The sequence below is a fragment of the Emydura macquarii genome, unplaced genomic scaffold, assembly GCF_026122565.2.
Source record: "Emydura macquarii macquarii isolate MOO-44397 ecotype Brisbane River unplaced genomic scaffold, CSIRO-AGI_Emac_v2 contig_2636, whole genome shotgun sequence".
NCBI classification, from domain to species: domain Eukaryota; kingdom Metazoa; phylum Chordata; order Testudines; family Chelidae; genus Emydura; species Emydura macquarii.
In genome coordinates, this window is record NW_027132773.1 from 19907725 (window position 1) to 19921230 (window position 13506).

A 13506-nucleotide genomic window follows, 5' to 3' on the forward strand; every position below is an offset into this window, starting at 1 on the left:
AGTTCCATTGTTTTAGTGCTTCTACGCACAGAGCGCGAGACCTCAACCTTCCCTGATGGTTTATGTAATACATGCAGGCCACATAGTCTGTCATGACCCTTGTGTGCGTGTCTTTGACCAGTGGAAGGAGGTGAGTGCATGCGTTTCTGACTACTCTGAGTTCGAGCAAATGGATGTGAAGGCATGTCTCTGCTGGAGACCATTTTGCCCTGTATTGTGTGATCATTGAAATGTGCACCCCATCTTATAAGGGATGCACTGGTGATCAGGAATAGGGATGGGGGACAGTGAACAACCGGGATTCCATACAGACTTCTACTGGGTTCTTCCACTAATCCAAGGATTGCTTGATCCTGGTGGGCATCAATAGTATTTGCTTATGTTGTCTCCGTTTGGCCTGTAAACTGAACTGAACCATGCCTAGAGGCATATCATGCATATTCTGGCGTAAGCAATAACTGATGTGCCCATGGTCATGTGCCCCAGAAACTGGAGGCAATGTCTGGCTGAAATTTGGAGGCTGGATTGTACTCTTATCAAGGAGGTGACTGAGAAATCTGTGATGTGGGAAGAATGCCTTTGGCTGAAGGTCAGCTCCTATGAATTCTAGCCTCTGTACTGGTGTTGAAGTCAGATTTTCGTTGATCTGTAGACCCAGATTCTGAAACAGGTCCACTGTGGTCTGAGTGACTCGTTGGGCCTTTGTGAAGGGTCATTCCCTGAGAAGGCAGTCATCCAGTTAAGGATAAATCATGATGCCTTGAGAACATAAAATGGGCCACCACTACTGAGAGGACCTTGGAGAATACTCTGGGGGCCGATGAGAGGCCAAAAGGGAGTACTCTGAATTGGTAGTGGTCTTGGCCCAGCGTGAACCTGAGGTAACGTCTGAGTCTTGGTATGACTGAGATGTGAAAATATGCATCTTGAAGGTCAAGGGCCAAGAACCAGTCTGCTTTTTTTCATGATGGAATGATTGTTGATAATGTGACCATTTTGAACTTCTGAGCCTTGACTTATTGAGCACTCTGAGGTGCAGTATGGGTATCCAACCCCCTTTTTTATTCAGTATCAGGAAGTAATGAGAGTAGAAGCCTCTGTCTCTGAGATGTGTGGGCTATGGCTCCTACACTGAAGAGAGGGTTTATCTTCTGACATACCAGCCTCTCTCAGAATGGTCACTGAAGAGGGACGGGGAAGGGTGTTTGGGAGGGGGAAGGGAGGAGAAATGGATGGAGTAACCATCTTGGATGATCTCCAGCACCCATTTGTCAGAGATTATCTGTTCCCAGGTGCTGCAGAACAGGGCGAAACAGTCTCCAAAGGAATGGTTGGCATTTTCCAGCATTAAGTGAGAAGAGTGTCCTACAGGTGTCTCGACCAACCCGTCAAAACAGCCTCTTCGAAGAGGAGGGATAAGAGGAAATTTGCTGAGATCCCAACGTCTTCCACCTGGGAAATCTGGGTTTCTTTCTCTAGGATTCATATGATCTCTGTGCATATGAGATAGATATTGGGAGGAGTATTGGGATGAATATTGTGAGCAAGGCTTAAATGGTGGCTGCAGGCTGCACCTTCTTTTATACCCAGGTGTATAGATTCCAAGAGATCAAAGAGCAGCCCTCAAATCTTTTAACGTGTGGAGGGTGGCATCAGTCCTTTCAGCAAATAATTTCATCCCCTCAAAGAGGAGGTCCTCCACTTTCATTTGGACCTTCTTGGGGAAGCTGGAGAGATGAAGCCACAAAGCCCATCTCAACACAATGGGAGTTGTAACAGAATGGTTTGCTGTGTCAGCTGCATCCAGTGCAGACTGGAGAGATGTTTTTACCACCAGCTGGATGTTAACCTTTAAATTGACCTTGTGAGAATCAAGGAGCTGTTCAACAGAAGAACTAAGCTTCACATAGTTTTGATAGTCATACTTAGCCCACAAGCCTTCATAGTTCACTACTCTGCATTGGAAGGTGGCCGAGGAGTAGACCTTCCTGCTGAACAGGTCCAGGCGCTTCCAGTCCTGGTCATAAGGAGTGGACTTAGAGTATGTTGGCAGCCTTTATAGTTAATTGCATCCACAATGATTGAAATGGGAGGTGGGTATGAGAATAGGACTTCCGTATCCTTTTCTGGCACAATATTTCTTGTTCACCTTCTTACAAGTTGGTGGGATGGACATGGGAGTCTTCCATATCACTTTGGTGGGGTCCAGTAGGACCTCATTAATAGGGAGGACCACTCTGGAGGAGGAGGAATGTAAAATGTCCACCAGCTTGCAATGTGACTCAGACATCTCTTGTAAAGATATTAGGAGTGCCTCTACCACCCTCTGTGACCAAATCCTAGAACAGTTTAGTCAACTGCCAGAGATGGCGGAGGGGGCATCTCCGTCTCTTTTAGTAATGATGATGATGATGATAAGTGGGCTGGAGAAATGACTTCCTCTTCAACTTTGACTTCCAGTTCCTCCCTTGCCTGCTTGGGGAGTTCAGAAGCCTTTGAGGCAGCGGTTGAAGGCGGATACTTCCTTGGCTGTTGATAGACCCCACTAGGGGTGATGAAGGCTTGTTGCTTTTGGGCCTGCTGGAATTCCAGTATGGCCATTGTGGTGGTAAAGGCCCAGTGGTTGGTACTACAGTTGCCCAAAACAGGAGGCTATGGGGTAGAGCATCCATAGTGAAGCTGGGCTCTGTATGGTGGGTGACAAGAGCTATGGGAAGCTAGGTCCTTTTGCTCACTTTCTGATTTTGATGACAAAAAGGGTGGTGTGTGGCAGGAAATCATCAGTGAACCAAGGGCTCTGGGTGAACTTGCTACCGGAGCCCTGGTACTGAGCAGAGTGTGGTGCATTGGACACCAAAAGATTGGTTGAGCACTGGAAATCTGTCAATACGGAGGCTGTCTGTACCGGTGAGGCTGTCAGTGCTGAGAGGCTTGTACTGACAGCGCTAGAGATGTGGATCTGATAGCAGGATTCGTTGGTGTCTGGCATATCATTGGTGATACCGATATTGATGACCATACCAACAGAGCATTTCCTGGGGCAGATCTTCTATGTTTCTCACACTCCCACGGTACTGATGCTTTTTTGCCTGTGCCCAAAAGGTCTGTAGGCATGCCAACTTGCCCTGTTGGTTCGGTACCAGATTTACATGGCTTTGGTGCGGTCAGTACCGATGATACCAAGCCGAGTTTTTTGGCTTGATTGGGGCTCACTATGGGGACTCACCAACCTTTTCTTAGAGGCCTAACGTAAGTGGCTTGCAGGCATCTCTCTGAGCTCACCTCCTTCGGAAGTGGAGGGTTGTGATGAGGGCTCCCACCAGGATTCCAGAGGTTGAAAGGCTGACTCCATGAGTAGGAGTTTGAGCCTCAGTTCTCTGTCCTTCCTGGATCTGGGCTTCAGTTGCTGACACAAGCCACACTTCTGTGGAATGTGCAGACAGCAAACACACTGCGAATGTCTGTCAGTCACTGGGATAGATTCCTTGCAACTGAGGCTCTTTTGAAGCCGGAGGAACTGGGAATACACTTGTCCAGGGGGGTCCCTTCCCACAGGCAGTCGATGGAAGACAAAGTCCTTTTTTTCCTCCTTCTTAGGAGACAGCTGTAATAAAATGTAAAAGAAGCTAAGAAAGAAAAAAAAGGGCTTCAAAAGAAGCTCAAATGAGCAATTCTAAGAGAGTTAACAATCCACGAAGTGACAGCTCTAGCTCCGCCTCTAGCCAGGGGTGGGGTGGGGGAGGTTTGAGAAGAAACTGAGGGATTGCCCATGCACACTGGCTAGCCTCATGGCAGGCAGGGAGCAGCACATGCACAGGCAGGATGGATTGCTACCATAGTTCTCCAATCAGCAGCACAGGGATGCAGACACACCTACAGTGGAGTACCCATAGGAACACTATTTGAAGAAGAGCCATTTCAAAACTTCCTGGGGCTTTAAAAGGGGAGAGGGACAGACCTGTGTATCTGGCTGCAGGGTAGTGGAGTTCAAGATGGCGACCTGGGCAGCCACAGTGGGCATTGTGGGATACTTCATGGAGGCCACTTAGGGAGACCTAAGAAATAATTACTGCAAGAATCAACTGTGTAAATTAATACTCATTACACCAACCACTTATGAGGAAATAAAGGTTTTAGTACCACCATGGAGTATAGGTAGAGACACCGACTGGAGACACAAAAATGCACTTTGAGGAAAATACTACACAGAGCAGTTCTCTAACATACATACATACAGCGCTGTTGTACTAAAGGGCTAGGTCACGTAGAAACATGGAGCAAACTTCTGAACCCCTAGCATTTAAATCATTTTGAACACCAGTTCATCTGTATCTGCTGCTAACAAATAGTGTTGACTATGCTAGTATTGATGCATCTACTTGGGGAAAGGGGTCAGTTTGTGTCCTGGCTTGAATAGCACAGTTCAAGGGAAAAAAAATCCTTACTTACGATATTCTGGATGCTAGAACATTGTAACCATCATATTTATATTACATAGTTCTTGATAGCATGTTTTGATCTGTGTAAACATGGTAGCTTGATCTGGTATTAGTTATCTCAACCTTGCTCAACAGATTGTTGTGTTTATGACCTATACAACCTTTACAATATTGACCTACAAAAAGTTTTACTAAATCTAAAGTGAACCATTCACGTTAAATATTTAAATGATATTTAGTGTTTTGTAGCATTGGATATGAAAGTACTCACTGAGGTGGGATAGCAAAACCAAACTAATGCTTCATGATTAAATGTTTAAAAGATCCCTACAATATCGTGGTTAGTGGTAAGCAAATAAGAAATAAAAGGCATAGTAACCACAGGAAAGTATTTTTTGACGTGGAACTATATTGCATTATAAAATATAGACTGTCTTCAGGGAAGTCTACTGAAGTTGTCTTAAATATTTTCATAAAAAGTCCTGGGAAAAATAAATTTCACTACTGTTGCAAATACATACACAAATATATAGTATAGCAGATAAACTATTTGAAGATGTTACACATTCATAAATGGCAACTAAATGGGCAAAGAAACTATCAATAAGTACTAAGTAATAGGAATTATGGTTTTATTTCTTACAAATATGAAATATGAAAACAAAACTTGGAAAAAAAATTATACTTACAAGCCATACCCATTTTGTAAAGAACATTTTTAAATACAAATACATTTAATTGGCTGGACTGAATATGTAACATCTGTTTCTAAATTAAAGTATTTATAACATTACAAATTTAAACTCTTCAGAAATGAAGCTATGAAGAATTTGAATGTGGGTCTTCAAATATCTTTTCTTACTACAAATTAGTTTGTAGCTCCATATGTTGAACAGAATCATATTTGAGAACAAACGTTTTTTAGAAGTATGCATAAAATCAGGCTTTCCTTAAGGTTAATTTAGTGATAAGGAAGAGAAATCCAAAACCAAACAGGGTTACTGTGGCCCTTTTTATTAATTTGTTTTTCCAGGTAGGTGTTTTTTCCAGGGGTTTCACACGACTGGGGTCATTCTTCTGTCCATTTTGAAACTAAAGTTCATGTAAAAATATAATAAAAAAATTAGTGTATGAGAGCTTCTAAAGTATATTAAGACATTTCAGAAAGTACATAAATATAGGTATTTGCGTCATTTTACTTTTGTTAAAAGTTTGGGACTGATCTTGCTTCTGTTTAAGTCAATGGCAAAACTCAGACTGATTTCAATGGGAGAAGAAGTGGGTCTTTATCTTATCTGTTTCACAGAGAGTTACTTTAAAAATAGTAGAAGCATGAATACCAGCAGCTTTTTGTAAATAAACAAAATTCCTTAAAGGCGATTCAAAACTAACAATTGTTAGAAAACATCTTGAACCACTATAACAGCAAAACAACCCTATTATAAACACTAATGATGTCAAATATATGATCAGGACTTTTGCTGTTTAATCACAGGAGACAGGACTTGTAAAAATGTATTTAGTAAAAAAGAGGCTTTCAATGACTTCCCTATAATAGCAGAGTTATAGTGAGCATCTAGGTGAGATCCTATGATTGTAGGGTGCTATGCACCTTACACAATTGCGACCACAAATAATTACTAAAGACAGAAGACTCTCCTAAAGACAGAAGGTGAAATTTTGGCTCCACTTAAGTCAATGGGAGCTTTGCCCCCAGGATAATTAATTATTATAAAACTGGTTAATAGCCACTTATATACTTTCACAAAGTAATTATACATTGTAGTTGTTAACTGGGTATTTAATGAAATCTGGTAAAAAGTATTAGAGTTCAAATGGAATTTTTATATACTAATTATGTTTATTAGATTTAAAAACCAAATTTTAACTTAAATGTTTTAGAAATAACTGCTTTTCACACAAAATGTTATTTCATTTGAGCTATCTATGCCAATTCAACAATGGACTATAAAAATGCAAAGCACAAAAGTATGTTTCAATGTTAAAAGTTGTTAAAATGTTATTCACAATGATACTAAGTGGGCAGATTATATGCTGTAATGATTATATTTGTAATGAAACAGGAATAACTGTTTCTAAAATTAAAAGGGCCAAATGTTTTAAAAACATGGCCAAAGGTTCTAGTGCAAGAATGACTGAGCTTGATGCATGTGCAATGCCGTTTTTTACTTGTAAATGCAATTTACCCTTTAGGGTAAATCTACACTGTGATAAAAGACCCACAGCATGGCCATGGCTGGCCTGGATCAGATGACTTGGGCTTGTGGGTCTCAGGCTGCGGGGCTATAACATTGCAGTGTAGATGTTTGGTGTCTCAAAGTCTGGGCTTCAACTTCAATTTTATAGCCCTGCAGCCCAAGCCCAGTGAGTCCAAGTCAGCTGACCTGACCCAGGCTCTTAAGACTTGGTGTCATGGTTTTTTATTGCAGTGCAGACATACCCTTAGACACCAACTACAACTGGCCAGTTGGGTGTGCAATCACCCATTTGCACACACAATCAATTACTGCATACACAAAGGTAGGCATACAATTGCCAAACAGTTCTTTGTGGCAGCCTCACACCTCCTCTCATATATTTGGTTCTAAATGTTTTATAAAATGAACATTTCATTTAAATTTACCTAAAAACAAGAGACAGCATTAAGAGTATTATATTCATGGCCTGACTTCCACATGACTTCATTCAGCAAACAGATTCCTTTCTGACACTGACGCTCCATTTACTGAATCTCAACACTCATTCCTTTTACTAGCCTATTACTTAAAATGACCTTGTCTGACAAGAGCGTGTCATTATGTTGGTTTGAGAGTGAGTGATGTAGTGCTAACATCTAGCCTTGACCTCTCCCACCCTTTTCTTGTGTCACCTCTACAGACATATCTGGGTTGCCTCCTATTCCATCACATAAAACACTAACATCTTCCTCATGAGTCAGTATTTCCATACAATACCTTAATTAGGTGTTCACAAATGGCGTTTATACTGCAGTAGTTCTTAAGGAGCCTAAGTATATTCCCCCATTTTTAGTGTCCTTTCCTCTCCTTAAGATTTCACTCATCTCTGCTGTTCAGGACAAAGTGATAGCCTACAGAGCCTGTCAACTCTCTTTTGGAATTGTACAGATTCACTGCTGTATGATGTAAAGCAACAGCTCCTCCACCTCCCAAATGCCTCCTCATCTCTTGCAACTTTTTCCCTGGATGCAGGTGTTCAAACTACAGTTTTAAAGATCCTCTCTGTGACAATCTGATGTGCTGCCACTTAGCTGATGGGGCAGTATGTACAGAAATTGTTTAAAGTCATCTGCCTATGGCATTTTCTTTAACATATTCATTAAGACACACACCCACCTTTTGCATGAGGTCCTTTAGTTTGCTAACTTCTTCACTCAAATCTTCAGCACTGCAAACCAAGTCCTCACAAACTTTAGTGAAGCTCTGGGGTGGACCCCACTCCAGTACTATCTATTAGAAGTTTTACAGTATTATTTGAAATCCAGAAAAAACTTCTGATCTTTATATAAAATTCTATAACATGAACAATTTCTGTAAAATGCTTATTCTCTGTACAGTATGAAATCAATTGAGACTGGCATAGTACATAGTTCAACTTAGATCACTTACATAGTTTAATAGCTCATACCAGTTATTCAAAATGTCATCTTACTGCTGTGATACTGTATGATTGAATATGACCATTTGTATAATTGATAATGCACTGTTATACAATTGCAACAAATCTTGTACAAAGTATGTCATGTAACGTATCAATGGAAGAGTTATGATTTGGTAAGTATGATTATCCTGTTTATATGCATGTATCGTATTTGTATCTGAAGTTAGGAATAGTGGCTGTGCACTGGTATGTTACACATGTGTTGTATTCCTGGGTAAAACCCATCAGATAGCATTTACATTAGGGCCAGACAATTATGTGTTAATGGCCCATTAAGAACACTTTACTCTAACAATGGGCCACAGAAGAAACTCATCCCACCCACCTCATCCCTGCAGATGCCTCAGGACATGTTTACATGGACAGTGCTGCGGCAGCACAGCTGCATCAAAACAGCTGCACTGCTGCAGTGCATCCGGTGAAGACGCTCTATGCCAATGGGAGAGAACTCTCCCATCAGCATTTAAATAAAAAATCTCAAAAATAAGTTACCGCCATGAATGACGTAAGATATGTCAGTGGGAGAAGCTCTATGGCTGACCTCTGAGATATCTCCATGGCCTGATTCTCTAGACTGTGGATTTACAACTAAAAGGAGCATTTTGAACTATGGGCTGAGGACCATCTGATCTTTTGGAAGTTACCAGAGAGATTTTACAAACCAGTTTATTCCATCACTGCTACAAATCTGATATAAGGACTTTACAATTATTTGTATGTATATGATCTATTAACCATTAACTCTCTTCTTGCATTTTATTATTAATCCTTTATAGTTTAGTTTAGTTTAGTTACTAAATGATTGGCATCAATGTGATTATTGGGTAAGATCTGAGTTACATATTGACCTGGCTAAGTGGCTGATCTCTTGGGATTAGAAGAACCCTATATTGGGGTTCTCAATAACCGCTCATCATAAAATCCAGTGTCTGGGTGGTGAGTTAAGAGCTGGAAATGCTTATAATGACTGCATTTTGGACTCCTTGTTAATCAGTGTGGGAGACAGAAGTCTACCTTGGTTACTGGTTTGGTATAATCTGATGATAGAATAACCACCAGTTGGGGTGAGTCTGTCCTATTTCTCAGCAGTTTGGCCTGAATTTGGCATTCTTACCTGTCATCCACTGAGGCACAGTGACCCACATGGGTCAACTGGTAGGCAATATTGCTTGATCCCCTAAATATCCCAAAACATTATGTGAGCTCAAGATAACAAGACTACTTAGGCAAGAAGTATATATTTCTGTGCTTCTCTACTGGTGTAATCAAAGCAAGGAAAACAATGAAGGTAGTCTAACCTTACAAAATATTCTCTGATTATTTAACATTTTTATATTTTAAATACTGTTGTGATAAAATTAAACCACAGATTTTTTTTTTTTTTAAAACACAACTCACCACATTTCCAGTGATATGGTTTGAGAGTTACTGTTGCCCATACTATTGTGTTTCAGCCTTTAACTGCTCTGTGTGGAATGTCTCATTTAAATATTTAAACTATCAGCACAACAGAGAGGAACAGAATATTTTTCTTAAAAATTTGATTGACAAGATTTGTTTTTTAAATGTTGTAACCTAAAGTGGTATTTCAAGGTACTACTGGAAAGAATGCTATATAGTTTACATAAACTATGCTAACGCAGAAAGTTGTCTATGGACATCAATTAATATTCATTTTCACATTTATTAGTAGCTAAACTAATAATAATAGTTTAGTAATAAACAGTCCCAAATCCATTTTAATTTTCTTTTGTTGAATACCTTGTGAGAGTTTGTGGGTAACTGGCTAACTATATTTTGCACCACAGTTGTAAGGTGACCACACTGTCTATTCAGTTTCAGAAGAAAAGTGAGGAACTCATCACCACTATAAAAACAAAATAAGATAATTAGATATGCAATTTCTTAAAGAAACAAAATATGGTTATTATAAGTGCATAATCAACTTTCCATAGAGCTCTACATGTACTAAAGTTCAGTAAGCTTATCTATTTTCCCAATAAAAATAGTTATCTAGAACACCACAGCTATTAAAAAAAGTTTGAACGTCAGAACAGTTAAAAAAACCCTAAATCTTTTTAGCAATGCTCAGTTTAATTTCCATTAATCTTTAGTTTCCCTCTTTACTCCTGTCTTTTACACTTACCAGTAGGAAGACCCCTTATTTTCTACACAAAGAAAATATTAAGTGTTTCCGGTTATGCAAATGAATTATAACATTATGGTCTTTTGTGCAGTGATAATACCTGTAACCAACTGTCTTACAAGATCATGTACTGGAAATCTCAAGTTCATTTTATGTTGATGTATGACATATTCCTGGTCTGCAGCTTGTATGATGTGGAGAAGTTGAACTCTGATTTGTAAATGGAGCATGGGGATTCTGACTGTTCAAATACATATGAGAAGATGGTACTGAAGGGTGATTGCATTAAGGTCTCCAAGAGCACCAATTTGAATGCTCAGATCACTTTTTTCTTAGAACTCTCACTGCCTAACTGGGTCTTCATCTGAGTCTTCTTTGCTTCTTGCTTTCAGCATATAACAAAACCTCAAAAAGTCTCAGATGTGGATCAGAAAGCTTGGCTCATTTTAGGAACTATCTCCAAAGAAAGATCCGTAAGCATCCAACCCCTGAGACTGCAGAGTCTCAGCCTCCAGCAGAACGACCTCTACTCACTTCTGCCTCTTGGAGTGAATGCCACACAGGCCAAACACGAAGACATATGCTGATCCAATGCTGGCATTTCTTTATCACAGGAACCTCTGAGGATCTGAGCAAAACCTTTTTTATAAAAGATCTCTTAAATCTAATTTAACGACTAGCCTAACAAATTATATAAAGGGGCAAAACAATATAAAAGGCACATTCCAGGACCACTTCTGCTAATGAAAGGACAAGAAATTGCAAAAGGATTATAGGTTATTTATTTATTAACTAGCTTGCTAAAATTATATTAATATCCAAGGTTAGTGCACACCCATCCTCTACATGGTATATTACTTTAGAATGATTGTAGAGTAAGTCGGGATTCTGTGCTTTCCATGCTACATCTAATGAAATCAACACCATCTAAGGCAGTATATGAAACACAGTTCCTGTGTTGTTTTAGATATTAAAGGCTAAAAATGATGCTGGGATGGTATTTCAACTCTTACTATACTTGCATTTTCAATACCTTATTACCCATCTGTCCCAATCCTCCCACCGCCTGGGTTGCTGGAAGCTCAGTCCTAAGTCAAGGCACAGTACAATGTTCGTACATTTCACCATCAGATAGCATGGAAGCTATATGGAAGGCACTCTGGCCTGAGAAAAATACTGTAGTGGACCACTTCAAGCATGTGTGTTCCAAGATCCAGTGGAAACAGAAATTTAACTGAAGTCTTACTAAATGCAAAGTCTTCTGTTCATTTTGAAAATTATGTTTTTATGAATATTACATCTACAGTATATTTACATTCTGTTAGTTATCTGGTATTTCACAGAATAAATTTTTTTAGATGAATCATTTGACAATGGTTACACTACTACAATAAGTTCTCTGTACTAGTCAGAATGTGGTCAGTGGCATGTAATATTGTGTATTGTTGTAAAACTTCTGTAATGCTTAATATAAAAAGCTGGAGCTTCCAGCATCTCTGTTGTAAATATATTTAAAAAAGATGAGACTTTTATTTACTTTTTGAGGAAGGTGGAGGAAGGATGGGGGGAAATGGGGGTGGCAAAATAAAAAATATTAGCTTGTTTTATTTAGTAAATTGCTATAAAACTTTTAATCCTTCTGCAATGGCTTTTTACAGAAAAAAAACCAGTTAATTTTAAGTAAACTTTTATTTTGGATTAAAATATTTGGACTAAATAAAATGATTCTAACCAGAGGCAGCTTGAAAATTTCTTATGCATGTTGAGCACTTGTCAAGTAAATCTATTGTAGAGACTTCTTTCCACACAGAAGATAAACTTTATAGCTGGCTGGAATCAATGATGACATTCTTAGTGCTTTGCCAAAAATGAATACCAATTATTTTTGTTATTTTGTTGAGAATCTCTTTCCATAATGCCTGAAACAAAATATGCCTATGGCAAAAAATCAAGTAAAACCATTACAGTACCTGCTAAAATAATTCAAATACTGGGAATGATTATTACAGTGGATTTTAGCAACTAATAAAAAACCCCTTAAAATTTTGATTAAGTCATGGTGCATATAGAGATAGCTGTTGCACTGACACTTTCCCTTGCACCTCCAACAGGAGTTCAGATTGTCAGGAAAATACAAGTATCACATTTCTTTAGAATGCAAAAGAAAAAAGTTAAAACATGAGTCGCTAAACAGTGCAAGAGACCCTGTGGGAGTTTATAATCAATCAGTTCAACATTTTTACTATGTTAGTTTTTCTATGACTTAATGACTAATATTCCTTCTTTTAGAATGACTTTGAACAAATGGGAAGCAAAATCTTTATATAACAGCATATAAACATAGCCTGTGATTTTACCACAAGGTCAGATTCCTAGAATACATGTCTAACCTTTTTATTTAAAAAACGCAACACATCTAATAATTGAATTTTTATCATATTTTGTATACTTCACGACCTTGAGTTAATGCTTTGCTTCTTATAATTCATGAACACATGGAAAGCTACATTAAGCTTTATTATTTCTTATAACTCATGCAAACACAAAGCTACAATAAGATTGAGGAGTACAACAGTTGATCTAATAACATACATTTTGTACATTTCACATATTTAGCTTGTTATTTAATTAAAAATCTGTAGTGAGGAACTAGTTATCTATATTTTAAACTCCTTTTCTAGATAGCTACTGGACTATTCACTTTTTTATTTTCCACTAATTTCTTCATAATTTATATTTTAAGGATGATCTGGACAAATACATTTATTTAAAAAAAATATAATATCTCTTTGGCAGCACTATTTGCTTTTAGAATAAAATGCAGGAAGGGTAATTGGACTCAATTCTCTTAAAACCATGATACAAAAATTAACCTTTGAAGAAGATTGTATGCAGAATTGTAGTCTTGTCGGTCCCATGATATTAGAGAGACAAGGTGGGCCAGGTAATATCTTTTATTGAACCAACTTCTGTTGATGAGAGAGAGAAGCTTTTGAGCGCCTCTTCTTCTGTGTAGGCTGAAAAGCTTGTCCAATTGAATAAGAGTCAGTCTTCTGTGACATTTATATACAAAAATGTGACAAAAATATACATACTGTCTGTCTGTGTGGTCCATGCTGACACACATTAACAGTTCGTTAATGTGCTTTGTTAGCTGATAATGCTGCATTTGGCAGCTGAGAATCCCTCAACATTGAGCTGCAGTATTATCAGGACTAGCCT

General features: G+C 38.6%; 1 protein-coding gene across 1 annotated transcript in view; it reads right to left on the minus strand.

Annotated features, from left to right (window-relative positions):
* Positions 1–5074: 5074 nt before the first annotated feature.
* The window catches only part of ASZ1 (ankyrin repeat, SAM and basic leucine zipper domain containing 1), an 89700-nt gene continuing 81268 nt past the window's right edge, over positions 5075–13506 (minus strand). The window contains exons 11-13 of the mRNA XM_067563968.1: positions 9900–10005; positions 7814–7927; positions 5075–5531 (exon numbers count right to left, since the gene is read on the minus strand). Of these exons, the coding sequence (XP_067420069.1) occupies positions 5379–5531; positions 7814–7927; positions 9900–10005 (373 nt within the window). The 3' untranslated portion in view covers positions 5075–5378. The remainder of the gene's footprint in view (positions 5532–7813; positions 7928–9899; positions 10006–13506) is intronic.